At 34.5% G+C, this 16,417-nt stretch overlaps 1 protein-coding gene across 1 annotated transcript in view; it reads right to left on the reverse strand.

Moving 5' to 3' along the window:
* Positions 1–2,812: 2,812 nt before the first annotated feature.
* LOC115438964 (chymotrypsin-like protease CTRL-1) overlaps positions 2,813–16,417 on the reverse strand; it is a 71,354-nt gene continuing 57,749 nt past the window's right edge. The window contains exons 2-6 of the mRNA XM_030162859.1: positions 13,669–13,671; positions 9,492–9,654; positions 8,004–8,284; positions 4,849–4,997; positions 2,813–3,277 (exon numbers count right to left, since the gene is read on the reverse strand). Coding sequence (XP_030018719.1) covers positions 2,813–3,277; positions 4,849–4,997; positions 8,004–8,284; positions 9,492–9,654; positions 13,669–13,671 — 1,061 coding nt within the window. The remainder of the gene's footprint in view (positions 3,278–4,848; positions 4,998–8,003; positions 8,285–9,491; positions 9,655–13,668; positions 13,672–16,417) is intronic.

Consider the following 16,417-nt stretch of genomic DNA (forward strand, 5'->3'; position numbering starts at 1 on the left):
CAACACGTTGATGCTCATATGAACTATGTTTTCAGCTCAAAATGTCCAATTTCATCACAATTAATGTTATATTTTCATGTCACAAATGGCCAAGTTATATTTGAACTGAATTTACCTGAAAAACAAATATTCTATTCTTTCAGATTCCCCAGTTTTTCTTACCAGATTCTCTCCTACAAATCACATGTTTTATTTTTACAGGTTCAATATGGAGTATGGTGCTGATCCATCCTGCTTATGTTACGCTAATACATACATTAAGAATGTCACACGTCACTTTTTAAATCAACAGTTTTCTAATAATAAGCATTTTTATAAAGAAATAACAATTCTATATTGTTATTTCCTCTTTAGTATGGTGATAAACTATACAATAAATAATTTTGATCCTAGTTTTTGCACAGGGATCATTTGTGGAAACGGTGACATGGCTGCCGAGCATCAGTATGATGGGATCTGTAACAACCATGTCACATCCGTCCACTGACACATTTTGTGTTTTTGTGTCAGCTGTTATTGTTTTAGATCTACAATAATGCTGCAAATAAAAATTAATTTTAGTCATCATTTAGTCTATATAATGTATATTATTATGGACGGAGGCAGAAAAGCCAGGTGTAGATTACTGCACAAAGTTAGAATTTTATTTTCCTTGGTCAGGATATGTACAGTCAGTCCAGCTTGGATTTACAAGGCTGACAATTAATACTGAACAAACAATAAGTCAAACTATGAATTATGAAAGAGCTGCAGCATCTGAAACTGACCACAATGAACATTTGACAGATAAACAGAACCACATTGCTTCAGTTTCAGCTTCAGTTTGTCATGTCTGTTATGGATTGGGATTGTCTCTGTCAACTCACCATATATTTTTTATTAGTAAGTTTTAATTTCATTTTGTTTTTTTTTTATCAATTACTAGAAATTTCAGGCGACCCCATTTGAATTCCAGGCGACCCCACGTAGGGTCCTGACCCCAAGATTGAAAAACACTGATGAATGTCATCAAGTCTTTATTTGATCATACGACAGGATACAAGAGAGTGTATTATTATACTACAAAACAAAACCCCATCATCTTGTACAACACAGTAGTAGTACAGCCCAGTAATTCATGCCCTTTAAACATGAAAGCAGTTATAAGAGGCAAGGCAAATTACTTCTAATTATATGGTTTCATTTCATACACAGTTCAATTCAGTGTTAGATAAAAAAAAAACAATTTCCCAAGGAATACAAAAATAAAAACAGAAAATACTAATAAGAGAATAATGTTTTTTTTTTGTTTTTTTTTTTTATATTAACCCTCCAGTATCCGGGTGCGCCTTTTAGGCACACTTTGCACTTCGTTTTAAAAAACTTCATATTATTTTTCACAATTTAAATAAGGTTAGAATTCAAAAGTTGTTCATTTTTGCATGATCTTTAACCCTTTCATGCAATTATGAGAACCTTGGTTGCAATATTTGTGTTTTTATTGCTCTTTAGGCATGAAAAAAACATGCGATTTAGGTTTGTTTTTTTTTTTTGTTTTTTTTAAGGAGTTACAAAACTGTCCACTTAGCTGGACACCATGCATTTAATTTTTCAAGCAAAGAAACATGTATTTAAAATCTAATATCAGAAAGTGATTTGGAAAAGTATGCAATAAAAACATTTTTAATGCTACTAATCAGATGTTTTCCCACATTTTAACATACTGTAATACTAGTTGTTATTCATTTCATGGAGATAATATACAAAAAAAAAAAAAAAAAACTGTTTTGTTTGTTGATTTATACAAAAACATGTTACTGCAGATCAGGTTTATCAAGAACAGCATAGTTACAGTAATGGGATGAAATGCACTGTATAGGATGATGCATAAGTGTCCACTCTGTTGGCTGATATGGAACTAAAACAATAAAACCCATGAATATACAAGAGAACAGCTGCAGAATAGCTGTCCACTGCAGTGACCTCTGTGCACGAAAGGGTTAAAATTCTGGCCATCAACTAAAATTTTCACATTGTAAACAAAAGAAAATTACAAGACTAGCATCTGTCTCCCAAGTGTGCTTAAAACGCACTATTTCTTCCATTTGATATGTATGATTAGGGCTGACCTGGATTTACAAAAATAAAATCAAATTAGAGCAGAAAATTACATCAATATATAATATTTAATAGTTTGATTATAGGTGTGCATTTTACGCACACTTGGTGATAGATGCTAGTATTTTTGAACATTTGACCTTGCACCAAAAATAATAATGCAAATTAACCAATATTGCTGTTAATCATTGACATATGCCAGGCTGCAAAAATCAAATAATATGTGATCCACTTTTTATGCAGTATATTGAAATTTTTTTTTTTTTTTTTTTTGCATCAAAAAAAAAAGGTTTGTTTACATTACAAACACAGCATTTAAAGGGTTAAAAATGTGACAATTATTAAGTATTTGGTATTTTTATTTATGGCTCAAGTTGATGAAATAGAAAAAAAGTGTATAAGAATTAAAAACAAACTGTATGAAAAATTTTTTGACATTATTCCACAAGTGTGCCAAAATGGCACACTTGGTGCTTAGTAAGGGCCTTGCTGGACGGGATACCAGAGGGTTAAAATACAGTACGATCCTCCATAATGAAGAGAGAAACTGTAATGAAGAAATGGTAACAAAGCTTCCTAAATGTTCTTCCTTTATCTTTTAATAAACAGCCTCCAGAACATGGATGATCCCCTGCGTTATATTATTCATAAAAGGGAACCAGAATGCACCAGGGCCTGTCGTCACAACCTGTCACCACTGGTACACTGAGCAGGACTAACCAAACACCCACAGATACAGAGCAAGACTGCACACGGAGGCCAGGTGAGTGAAGTGGGAGAAGCTGATCACACTTTCAGCGCTGTCGAATATGCTGCCGCCACCTTTGTCATCAGTCAGGGGTCCGCGTGTTGGGGGTCCGCGTGTTGGAGGTCCGCGTGTTGAAGGTCCACGTGTTGAAGGTGCGCGTGTTGGAGGTCCACGTGTTGAAGGTGCGCGTGTTGGAGGTGGGTGTGTCGAACAGGTGAAATTCAAGTCGCTGTCAACTCCTTCTGAAACGAATTCGACAAAGCCCGGCAGGCTATTGTTGCCGACGATGCCGCTGATCCAGTCCTGGAACTCTGACACCCGGGTGTAGCCTTTAGGAGGTGGTCCAAAGGTCCAGATGAGACCATAATTCACTATTCCAAACTGGACCCAGACTGTATGGTTTTTGGCGATCATTGGAGCCCCCAAGTCTCCCTGTGAAAAGTCATTCACAAGACAAATAAGACCCCTTTAAAGCACAGGTGTCAAACATGTGGCCCGGGGGCCAAAACCGGCCGGCCAAAGGTTCCAATCTGGCCCGCAAGATGAATTTACAAAGTACAAAATGCAAAAATTACCCTGAAGATATTAACAGTCAAGGGCATCCAACTCAAAAATAATAACATAATAACCTAGAAATAATGAAGCCAAATTTTCTTCTTGGTTTAATGTGAGAAAAATAATATGACGTTATGCCTAGAAATCACAGGTGTCAAACATGCGGCCCGGGGCCCAAAACTGGCCCGCCAAAGGTTCCAATCCGGCCCACAAGATGAATTAGCAAAGTGCAAGTAAAGGCGTCAAACTCAAAAATAATATCATAATAACCTATAAATTATAACAACACCATTTTTTCCCCTTTGTTTTAGCGCAAAAAACATTAAATTATGAAAATGTTTATATTAACAGACTATGCTTTAACAATAAAATGTGAATAACCAGAACAAATATGAGCAACCTGAAATGTCTAAAGAGAATTCAGTGCAATTTTAACAATTTTCTGCCTGTTACTAAATGTTTTGTGTCTTTGTAGATCTGATCTGTAACGCATATGTAGAAATGATAAATCAAAGCATAATATTGATAAAATTGTACTTATATTTTTTAACAAATTCCTTTTTTTTTTTTTCAGGTTATTCACATTTTTTTTGTTTGGATAGTTTGTAAATGTAGATATTGGCATAATTGAATGTTATTTTTTGCACTAAAACAATTTGGAGTTGAAATAATCTTGAATTAAGCCAAAAAAAACCAAACAAACAAACAAAAAAAAAAACTTGCATTAAGAAAAAAAAAATCCTAAAATAAGCAAAAAAAAAAAAAAGTTAAATTAAAGCAAAAAATTCTTGAATTAAGCAAAATAATAATAATAATAAAAAAATTCCCATGTAACAAGTGAAAATGATCTTGGTCAGATTTATTGAAATTAGATTTTCCAGATCTATTGCCTAAAAATCAGTTCTTCTATCTCACTGAAAAGTTCCTCTTTAGGTGATTCTGTCTTATTTTAAGTGTGATGAGATATTTGGACTAGAAATGAGAAAAATACACTTGGTAAGATTTAGACTTTTTCCAGTGTAAACTTTACTTACTTTGTTTAGTTTAATTGCATGTTTTTCAGGTTATTCTCATCTTTTTTGTTTGGATAGTTTGTAAATGTAAATATTGGCATAATTGAATGTTATTTTTGCACTAAAACATTTTGGAGTTGTCATTATTTATTGGCTATAATGCTATTATTTGACTGGTCCGGCCCACTTCAGATTAAATTGCGCTGAATGTGGCCCTTGTCTACAGCTAATTTATCTCATTGTGCATATTTTTAGTGTGATATTTTCACTTAACACATCTTAAGGTGCATAGCATTAAATAAATCAAACAACAAGATACGAACTGTCCTGTAACTGATAAAGAATATCATTTTTTACAGGATGCCACCTTCTCTTCCCTGTGAAAAGCATTTCTACTTCTGCACAAACACATTCCCTCACATACACAAACATCACCTCAGAACTGTCGTTGTCGTCATCGTCGTCTGCTCTGGGCTCAGCACACACGAACTCATTTGGGATCCTACCACCATGGGCACAGCTGCATTCGTTTTGTCCCACCACTGCTAACTTCACCACTTGAAGAGCTTCGGAAGTGTCGTTACCTAAATGAAAAGTATCCAAAGTAAGACCATTAAAGAGCCATAATAGGACAAGGTTCCGACAAGTTCTGCCAAATTTGTATTTTTATGTATAAAAAAATATATAGTATTATCAAAGTACCTAGCCTGAGCATTTCATTTTGTATTCTGCAACCAATGCTGCAGTTTGTGGAAACAATACTCGTCAAAATCAACATGTTCATTTGCTAAAATGTGTCAAATTAACCCTTTCATGCATTGTGGTGACTGCAGTGGACAGTTATTCTCCAGCTGTTCTCTTGTATATTCATGAATTTTATTATTTTAGTTTCATATCAGCCAACACAGTGGACACTTATGCATAATCTCATACACTGCAAATCATATTGTTACTGTAACGTTACTGTTCTTGATAAACCTGATCTGTGCTAACATGTTTGAGTGTAAATCAGTTGTTAGACTATAAATAACTTTTCTTTTTTGTTTTTTTTAAACAAAAAGTTTTTTTTTCCATATTACCTCCATGAAGTGAGTAATAACTAGTATTAGAATATGTTAAAATGTGACAAAACATCACATTAGCTGCATTAAACAATGTTTTAATTTCATTCTCTTCATATCACTTTCTGCTTTTGGGTCAACACATGGTATCTGAAATCTCTCTGACGGGACATTTCAGAGACAATTTGACAGATTCGTGTTGCTAAATGACCCACATTTTTTCTTTTAAATTCATTTTTGCTTTAGTTGGATAATAAGGGATTATCCAAAACAAGGAGCTACTTTATACTGACATAAATGTTGGAATGGCGATTAATTAAAGTTCGCTCTCTGACGGGACAATACTGTGTTTTGACCCTATTGGGTTTTAAATACATGCTTCTTTCCTTCAGAAATTAAATGCATGGTGTAGCTGAGTGGACATTTTTGTAGCTACATGAAAAAAAAAAAACTTGATCACTAGGGATGGGAATCGAGTAGCTCGATTCCTTGGAATTGTTTGCCTGCCTGCTTAACGATTCTGCTTATCGATTCCGCCTTTGTTGCGCATGTGCGATGACGTCACACGTACGCTGCATTGTTTTGGTCAGAACGTAGCCAACATGGTGTTGAGGCAGAAACGGTCTAAACAGACGACACCAGGTCCACTGGAACACTGTCAAAGCTTCCATTTCTTCAAAAGGGTGGAATCCCTCCAATATGTTCAAACATTTGTCCACAGCATGTGATTCATTTACAGGAATGTCACGTATTTGGTACGATACTTAGTGACACTTGTGAATGTAGCGGCAGAGTGAACACCGGGCCCAGTTCCGGTTCCGGTGTGGGCAACAAACGTCGTAACTCCTCAAATACAAGTTTGTGAAGGTAAGAAGGGAAAGGAAATGAGGTGCACAACAACAGGAGATGAGCCGAGCCGAGTCGAACCGAAATGCGGCAATAGAGGAATTAGTAAAGCGTCTTTAGTTTCACTTTCACTTTACACCCCCCCGAATCGGGCTGGTGTCGTCTGTTCTTATTATTTGTACATACTGTATATGTTATATTTTCTGTACAGATGGAAATGTAAAAGACAGTTAATGCAAACACACCCGTTTGTACTCTTTTATTCCCTCACCCAATGAGAATCGAGAAGTGATAAGGAATCGGATCGATAAGCAAAATCAATAATGGAATTGGAATCGTTACATTCTTATCGATTCCCATCCCTACTCAAATTGCTCGAATTTAACTAGCGCGTAAAAATTTGCCTAATGGCAATACGACAGTTTCGCCTAAAGTTTTTGCACTTGCAAGAGGTGGATTTTTGGGAATAGCAAAATTGGTATATTGTGCAAAACTGCAATGGAAAGACCTTGAGTCACGTGAACAAAAAAAAAAAAAAACACGGATGTTGATGGATTTTACAACAAGCAAAATTTTAAAAGACTTTTAAAACAAAAATGGTATGTGTGGACACATGAGGAAACCGAATCCTCTTTACCCCTCAGCCAACTTCAGGCTGAAGGGGTATTGTAATCACTGATCGTTATTTTTTAAATTTAGTACTGGATAGAGGGGTAACGAACATTCTAGATTGAAAACAACAGAGAAATGCAAGCATTTTCCAGGACCTAGAGGGCGCTGTGAGGCAAATGTGAATCTGTAAATCAACGTGATATTTATGTTCGTTGCCATGTTTATGGAATGACTTTTCCTGACATCTCGCGATAATAAATAAATCATCACATCTGTAAATGAGTGAATGCCCAGGACCACTGTCTACATCACAGGTGTCAAACATGCGGCCCGGGGGCCAAATCTGACCCGCCAAAGGTTCCATTCCGGCCCTGCAGGATGAAAGTGCAAAAATGAACCTGAACAGTCCAGGTTGTCCAAATCATTTTGGTTCAGGTTCCACATACAGACCAGTGTGATCTACAGTAAAAATAACAACACAATAACGCATAAATAATGACGACAAATTTTCTTTGTGAAAAATTCTGTAGAAAAATTTTAGTGAAAAAATAACATTGCACTGTGAAAATATTTACATTTACAAAACTATTCTTTCACAGTAAAATGCAGATAAATACATAAATAAAAACAAAGATGAACAACCCGAAATGTGCAATTTGAATTTTTTGTTACTAAATGTTTACGGAACATTGTGTGTAAATGTACATGTATAAATAATAAGTCGAGGCATAATATTGTTAAAATTGAACTCATTTTTCAAATGAAATTTGTTTTTTCGTTATTCACATCTTTTTTGTAAAATGTAAATATTTTCATAATTTAATTGTTTTTTTGGGTTTTTTTGTAGTAAAACAAAAAGTAAAACTTGGATTTGTCATTATTTATAGGTTATTAAGTTATTATTTTACTGGTCTGCCCCCTTGAGATCAAATTGGGTTAAATATGGCCCCTGAACCAAAATGAGTTTGACACCCCTGGTTTACATCGAGAGTCCATGTACTTAATAATTTACGAAGTACATGAACTAACTGATTGATTGTAAGTGATTCTCCTCTTCGACTGTAAACGTACCTTCCTCATCATCCATATCTTCCATTTCAAAGCGACGAGGAACCCAGCCGCGCTCCCCGGTGTGAAGAGCACTGTGTTCATCGGCTAAGCAGACTGGTCGTATGGTGGCGGTGAAATTAACAGGGACCGATAGCTTCAGGAGGCAGATGTCGTTCAGGCCGATGATGCTGTCATAGTAAATGTGGCATCTCCTCGAAATAACTTTCCTTGACACTTCACCAGGACTTGGAACTGACTGATTGTAGCGGCCCAGATAAACTACTGTGACTGCAGATCCATAGCTTAAAAACATGAGGATCAACTGTTAGTGCACAATCCAGCAACAATACTGACCAAACCAGTTATTATTGTGGATAGTTTCCTCTCCTTTTTGGATGGTTTGTACAAGTGACAGATGACCCAATGTAAAAAAGTACAAATAATTTAAATTTAATTATAATTTCAGCATTTTCATATAAATATTTCTGTAGATTGTAAAAAGAAGCTTGTGTTTTAACTCTTTATTGGGAAATGGACTATTTTTGGTCATTTCCACATGCATTACAAGACAGTGACAGCAACAGTTCCAGTGAGGACAGTGAGTCAACAATGTTAGGTCCAATGTGGTCTACAGGGTCTGGAAGATCCACCTCTGCTCATTTTCTAAAATACATGTTCCTTTCACTTTAGATGTGCTTTTCTTGTATTTTTTATATTTTTACGTCTTATAATTACCTCCGCCAAGGAGGTTATGTTTTTGTCGGTGTTGGTTTGTCTGTTTGTGTGCAAGATAACTCAAAAACTTATGGACGGATTTGGATGAAAATTTCAGGAAATGTTGATACTGGCACAAGGAACAAGTGATTAAATTTTGGTGGTGATTGGGGGTGGGGGGGCCACGGGGGCCCACTGATCTGCCTGGGTGGAGGTCTGCGCTCTCCGAGTGCTTCTAGTTATTATTTAAATTTTTTTGCCACCTACAGGTACGGAACCAAATATGGTAACTTCATTGACCTTGATTTTCTACATAACAATAAAAAATTTTGAAAAATATCACAAAAGTAATAAAGGGTGTATTCACACCTGGAAAGTCTTTTGGTTCCCTTATTTAGTTCAGATCACATTCTCATTGCACTTTTTGCTAGCGGACCAAAATTTGTAAACAGAAGCACTCATGTGACAAACTATGTTGGCATTGGACAGAAAAGTTCAGTCAATCAATCAATCAATCAAATTTTATTTATATAGCGCCAAATCATAACAAAATTTAACTTTTGACACTTTACATATCAAGCCGGTCAAAACCAGGTCTAGGGATTTGTGTTCAAGGGAGACCCACACAATGTTGTCATGTCAGAAAATATATGTAATGTGTCAAAACCTTACTAAAGATATGTGAAAAAAAAAACTTTACTTATTTTACAGGAGATCTAATTGGGCTAAATGTGGCCCCCCACTGTAGTATGTGAAATGTATGCAGTCAAGTATGTGAAAATTGGGATTCCTCACCCATACATGCAGTGAGCAGATGTCAACACCCACTCCCTGCTAATAAGTGAGCCAGAACAGAGATGCTGGCTGCCGTTGGAAATGCTGACCAACCAGGGCCAGTTTCCTGGAGCGTTAGAATCACCTCCTGGAGCACTGGTGCCGATGGGCACGACGCCACAGTCTGAGAAAAATAACAAAAGAAATGAGAACTGAACAATAAAAAACACAACCGTTTCATTTTGTGCTTGTCTTTAAAGGTTATGTAGTTACGGAAGCGTTTTGCATTCACACACAAAAAAAATTTGGCTCTGTTTTTCCGAATTAATAAGATAATTATCTCATAATTACGAGAAAAATTAGTTTTAAAAAAAATCGGGTCTGTTTTTCTGAATTAATAAGATAATTATCTCCTAATTACCAGAAAAATTAGTTTTCAAAAAAATTCGGCTCTGTTTTTCTGAATTAACAAGATACTGTTTTCTGAAAAAATATTAATTGGCTCTGTTTTTCTGAATTTCTGAATTAATGAGATTCTGTTTTCTGAAAAATTTAAATTCGGCTCTGTTTTTCTGAATGAACGAGATACTGTTTTCTGAAAAAATTTGAATTCGGCTCTGTTTTTCTGAATTTCTGAATTAACGAGATACCGTTTTCTGAAAAAAAATAAATTTGGCTCTGTTTTTCTGAATTAAGGAGATAATTATCTCATAAAAACAGAGCCCAATTTTTATTTTTTCAGAAAACAATATCTCGTTAATTCAGAAAAACAGAGCCGAATTTTATATTTTGCGTGAATGCAATACGCTTCTGTATGTAGTCAAAGCCAGTGATTTACATGTCAGGTTTGGAGCTCTTAAATGTGTCTGTAAGCCACGCTTTAGGGTGTGGAGGATGAAAAAGTATTGTTGAAAACTTACCAGGAAACTGTGAATGACAACCTGAAATTAACACAGAGAGAAACAGCTTTAAAACAAACTATTCAGGATGAAAAATATGCAGTTGTGAATAAGGCATGTCTGTAGGCAGAAACACAACAAACCAAGGTGAAGAGTCTGGTAGTGTGTGTGTGTGTGTGTGTGTGTGTGTGTTATTGTAATGTGGTATTTCAAATTGTGGTGTATCACTGTGAAAATAAAATCTACGCAGTTTCAAATCCACAGCTCAGGTTCTTTCTGTCGTATATTAAACCTTTATTTACACCGAAAAAAATCTAAAACTTACCAAGTGTATTTTTCTATTTCTAGTCCAAATATCTCATCACACTTAAAATAAGACATAATCACTGAAAGAGTAACTTTTCAGTGAGATATAAGAACTTATTTTTAGACAATAGATCTTGAAAATCTTATTTCAAGAAATCTTAGCAAGATCATTTTTGCAATGGTGTATTAGGGCCACGTAAGAAAATAAAAACGCTTGTCACTACGAGAATAAAGTTGTAATATTTCGAGAATAAAGTTAGTACATAATGAGAATAAAGTCAAAGTTTAAAAAAACCCTCATTATTTAACAAGAATAAAGTCATTATATAATGAGAATAAAGTTGTAATATTTTGAAAATAAAGTCATAAAATGAGAATAAAGTTGTAGTTTTAAAAAACTCATTGAACGAGACTAATGTCAATATTTTGAGAATAAAGTTATAATATAATGAGAATAAAGTCATAGTTTAAAAAAAAAACTTATTATTTAATGAGAATTAAGTCCTAATATTTCGAGAATAAAGTCATAATATCACAAGAATAAAGTTGTAGTTTAAAAAAAAAAGGTCATTATTATTTTTATTTATTTATTTTTCTTCTAACTTGAGAATAAAGTCATTATATAATGAGAATAAAGTCGTAATATTTCAAGAATAAAGTCATATAATGAGAATAAAGTTGTAGTTTTAAAAAACTCATTTAATGAGAATAAAGTCATACTATAATGAGAATAAAGTCATTGTTTTAATAAACTCATTATTTAATGAGAATAAAGGCGGAATATTTCGAGAATAAAGTCATAATATAATGAGAATAAAGTTGTAGTTTAAAAAAAAACTAATTTAATAAGAATTAAGTCATAATATAATGAGAATAAAGTTGTAGCTAAAAAATCTACGCAGTTTCAAATCCACAGCTCAGGTTCTTTTCGTCGTATATTAAACCTTTATTTACACCAAAATAAATCTAAATCTTACCAAGTGTGTTTTCCTCATTTCTAGTCAAAATATCTCATCACACTTAAAAAAAAAAAAAAAAAAAAAAAAAAAAATATATATATATATATATATATATATATATATATATATATATATACACACACACACACACACACATTAGGCCGAACCGAACCGTTTCGGTACACACCTGTTCGGTTCGGTACACAGCTGTACTGAAACGGCACAGTCTGTTGAGAAAAAGAAAAAGGAACGAAAGACGTTGTTTGATGCGGAACTTTAAATCCGCGCAAGTTTCACACGGACATATTGAAGGACGGACATATTGACCCAAAATATGAAATAGCAGCTGATATAAGGTAAAAAAAAAAAAAAAAAAAAAAAAAAAAAAATCAAAAAACAAATATGATGTGAACCTGGAAGGAAGAGACTGAAGATCCTCCACCATCAGTACAGTCCAGTTTGGATCAGTTCAGGTCCCGGTGAAAGACAACAACGAGGAAAGAGACGTTAATAAGACGGACGTTGTTTGGCCCCTAGGAACTACGGTAGTTCTAAAACACACTAGCTCGCTCTCTCTCTCTCACGCACGTTGTGTAACAGAGGAATAAAACTTGGAGTTGGCCATTGAAAGAATATAAAAATAAAGTTTCACTTTCGTTTCACGCCAGCATTAGTTACGTTAGTTATGGACCGGACCGCCCCAACCCCTCCCGGCTCCGACCAAAAAACACAAAACAAAAAAACAACAAACAAACCATCCCCTAGACAAATCGCACCTTGCACGCGTGCACACACACACACAAGTACACACAGCGTCCTAAACAGTTTGTTCTCTGTCCTAAAATGAATAATTTGGTTCAGTTTGTAGTCAATGTTTCTCTTCAGTTTGTTTAAACAGAATACCAGTTTACCCTCCTGTTAATGTTGCACTTCATGCAGATTTTTTTTGTTGATATTTTTATGAAGAATGTGAACTGACAGAACTGTGATTAGATTTTTGTTGTTTGTTCAAAACTACGTTTCAGGGAAAAGTGCAATACTAATGTTTGAAATACATTTAGTAATATTAATAATTTATTTTATTTCCTATTTGATTTATAGCAGCAGAATTATATTATTCCTGTTTTCCTATATTCTATTGTGTCCAAAAATTAGGGGAAAAATGTTCAAAAATTCATAAATGTATTAAAGACATTTTGAGGGGTTTTGGTTCTTCCTGTACCGAACCGAAAAAAACCGAACCGTGGCTTTGAAACCCGAAAACATACCGAACCAAAAATTTTGTGTACTGTTACAGGCCTAATATCTCTCTCTCTCTCTCTCTCTCTCTCCATATATATATATATATATATATATATATATACATATATATATATATATATATATTATATATATATATATATATATATATATGTAAAGCAAATAGGCCATTATTTCAACATTATGGTCTTGCACTTTAAAAGGCACCACATTGTTTTTTCAATTTACAGTTTTATTTTCTAAAAACAATAGAAATACATCATTTCTACGTACAAATCTGGTTTTGTTCACATACTCTTCCTGTAAAAACTACAGCTATATTTGATTTAATCATTAACACAAAAATCTTTTCAAATAAACAACTTTGCATTGTATTGTCACTTACAGTTTTTTTTAATGTTGCAATTTGACAACTTTTTGGTGTTAATTCTACAGTCATTTTTTACAGTGTGGGTTTTACTGGTGAATCAATGTTTTAGAAGATGATGGTGTTTCCACGGTAACTATAGAGTCTCTGAACGTCCAAATGGGTCATATCTGATGACCGTGAAAACTGTATTTTGCACTAATTATTTACATTTTCATGGAGTTAAAAAAAAATGTCCCAGCTGAGTGGACCTTTTTTAACTCCATGAAAAATAGGTTGCATCGTTTTTTTCGTGCCTAAAGAGGAATAAAAACACTCAAGTAAAAAAAAAATTGACTAAGGTTGTCATAATTCATGCATGAAAGGATTAAAAAAACAACAAACGTAATATCAGGTGGTATTCTTACCTTCTGAGAAGAGAATGAGTGTCAGAGTTAAACCACACAGTAATTGGTTCCAACCCATTTTGACTATGCCATCAGTCACTTCCTCCTCAACATTAAATACCTCATGCTGTGTGTTCAGCTCCTCCCACTGTCACTGAAACTTTATAGTTATTTGATCCGTTAATAACAATCCTCGTGCTTTGGCACATCTAATAGGTCAGTAACATCTGAGAGTAAAAGCATGAAGTCAAACCTGTTTGTGTTGATGTCTTTGGCAACTCAACTCATTTCACCTAAAAGCACATTCACATTCACATGCACATTCTCACGCATTATATTACATCTTCACAACAACTACATTTTCTTTATTTTTCCAAGTGTTCATGTGATAAGAGCAGTTAAAACTTCTGTTCAGGGTACTTTATCATTAAGTTAGTAAATTAGGTTTTCAGTCTACTACCCATAGCATCCATCGCAGTTCGACATACACAGGAATACATAGAATTAAAATAAGTAAATCATTTACAAATGCATGGCTTTAAGTCTAACTAGGACTGGGCAAGTTAATGTGTTATTACCGCGTTAACGCCCATGTTTGGTATCTTTTTTTTTACAGCACAACTTCATCTATTTCATCTGTCTATTGTTTTTTCACTTTAACCTACTATATCAACACAAAAGGACAAAAAAATCACAAAAAATATAAAATCCGATTCGAAAAAATGATATCATTTATTACAAAAATGAACCTTTTCAAAGACTTCAAAGGTGAATATTAGTTCCAAATATTAGGTATATAAAATCAAAATTGTAATAAATTAAAACTATACTCCTATATAGGCATTCCCCCCACGCCCCCACCCCTCCAGTTCTCCCAGTTTCTGCATTCAGGTGGGGGTCATTCTCACCCTTACCTGTAATGCTAATGCAGTCTGTGGATTAGAATCTGCAGATTGGGCCATTTTTTTCTGTTTTGAAAAAGGACAAAAAATAACAAAGATATGGTCAGAAATATAACGCTTGCTTTATATCGCTATAGTAACGCTGTATCGCTCGTTTGCTTTGGTTTCAAATCATCATTTCTCAGGTTGTATTTGCTCTATCAACATCAAATAAAAAGTGGGAGAATGTTTCAAGTCCGCACTTTCAAATGCAATTGTCCCCAATGGTCTACATGACTGACCTCCAATGTGTTGAAAATGTCATGTGATTCAGTTACAGAGATATGATCGTAGAGACATATGTTTATAATTTTTTTTTGAAGCGTGGGTATTAGTTTTGCAGGAAGTTTCTACTGTATCAAGTTTGAGTACAAGTTGTACTTTAAATTTGCCAAGCTGGTAGGTAGTTCTTGAAATAATCACGACAGGATAGCCATTGCTCTGCCTATGGCTCTCACTCATGGTACAACTTTCCAAATTACAAAAATACAGAAAAAAATAAACAAAAAGGCCAATAAACATTGCCATAATCATATTAAGTCAAAACTAATACTAACACAGCAACGCAGCTGAATTCTTACACATAAAAATGACACATTTCCAACAAAATACCCACTACCCATAATGCACTGCGGCAAACATGCAACACTATATTAGGGCTGGGCAAGTTAACGCGTTATTAGCGCATTAACGCAATCATTAAATAACGCCGACAATTTTTTTTAATCTCACGTTCAGGCCGTTTTATTCTAATTCCTATTATTCTGCTCCTGCTTGTGTGCATGTAGCGATTAGCTCAGCAGATAGACAACAGGTTTACCAAGAAAAGCCGGACGCCCAAAACTTCTCTCCAAATCTTTTACTTGAGACTCACTGTAAAACTGCAACATACAAACAAAATATGTCTGAGTTCTGTTTATTGCTTTAGTACATTTACATGGCATTATACATTTAAGTGAATGGGAAAAAGACTGTTAGCTTGATGCTAACTTGAATGGGAAAATCCATAGACACGCTAATGATTAGCATTTACAGATTAACTTAAGATTTACGTCTTTTTATCCAGCAACAAAGGTTCATATCAGAGATATTTTATACTATTCATTCTTACAACAACTGAACATAAAATACTCACAGGCAAACGTTTTTGAGGCCATACAAACAGAGTGAAAGAAACGTGTCTGTTAGTTCCTTCTTATGTCCGAACTGGCTATGGGAACACCGCAAGGACAAAACATACGTTAGTTCAACTTATTCCGCCCACTAGAGGACCCCTTTGCTTGGTTTTAACAACTGAACATCACATATTATTGGGCTTATTAGTATTAGTACTTATTAGTGGGCTTAAGACTCCTGTCAATCACTCACAACCAGAAATAAACTGGTGTGGACATAAACATGGAGAAAAGTAGCGGTCTGTTCCATGGATGTTTTCATTTTAAATGTGGGATGGTGGGGGTGAGAAGGACACAGTTGTTTGGAAGCACTGACATGTGGAATTATTTTTTATCACCGGAGTACTTCCAGTCTGAAATATCACTTAAAGGCAATACACGCTGTTGATACCGGCAAACCCCCCCCCCCCCCCCCCCCAGTATAACTATGCAATTAATCATGATTAATCGCAGAAATTCATGCGATTAATTGCGATTAAAAATTTTAATCACTGCCCAGCATTAATAATAACACAATAACCTATAAATAATGACGACTCCAAATTTTTGTCTTTGTTTTTGTGCAAAAAAAAAAACCCATTAAATTATGAAAATACTTACTTTTATAAACTATCCAAACAAAAAAAGATGTGAATAACATGAAAAAGTGAAATT

Source organism: Sphaeramia orbicularis, chromosome 18, assembly GCF_902148855.1.
Source record: "Sphaeramia orbicularis chromosome 18, fSphaOr1.1, whole genome shotgun sequence".
Taxonomy (NCBI): Eukaryota; Metazoa; Chordata; class Actinopteri; order Kurtiformes; family Apogonidae; genus Sphaeramia; species Sphaeramia orbicularis.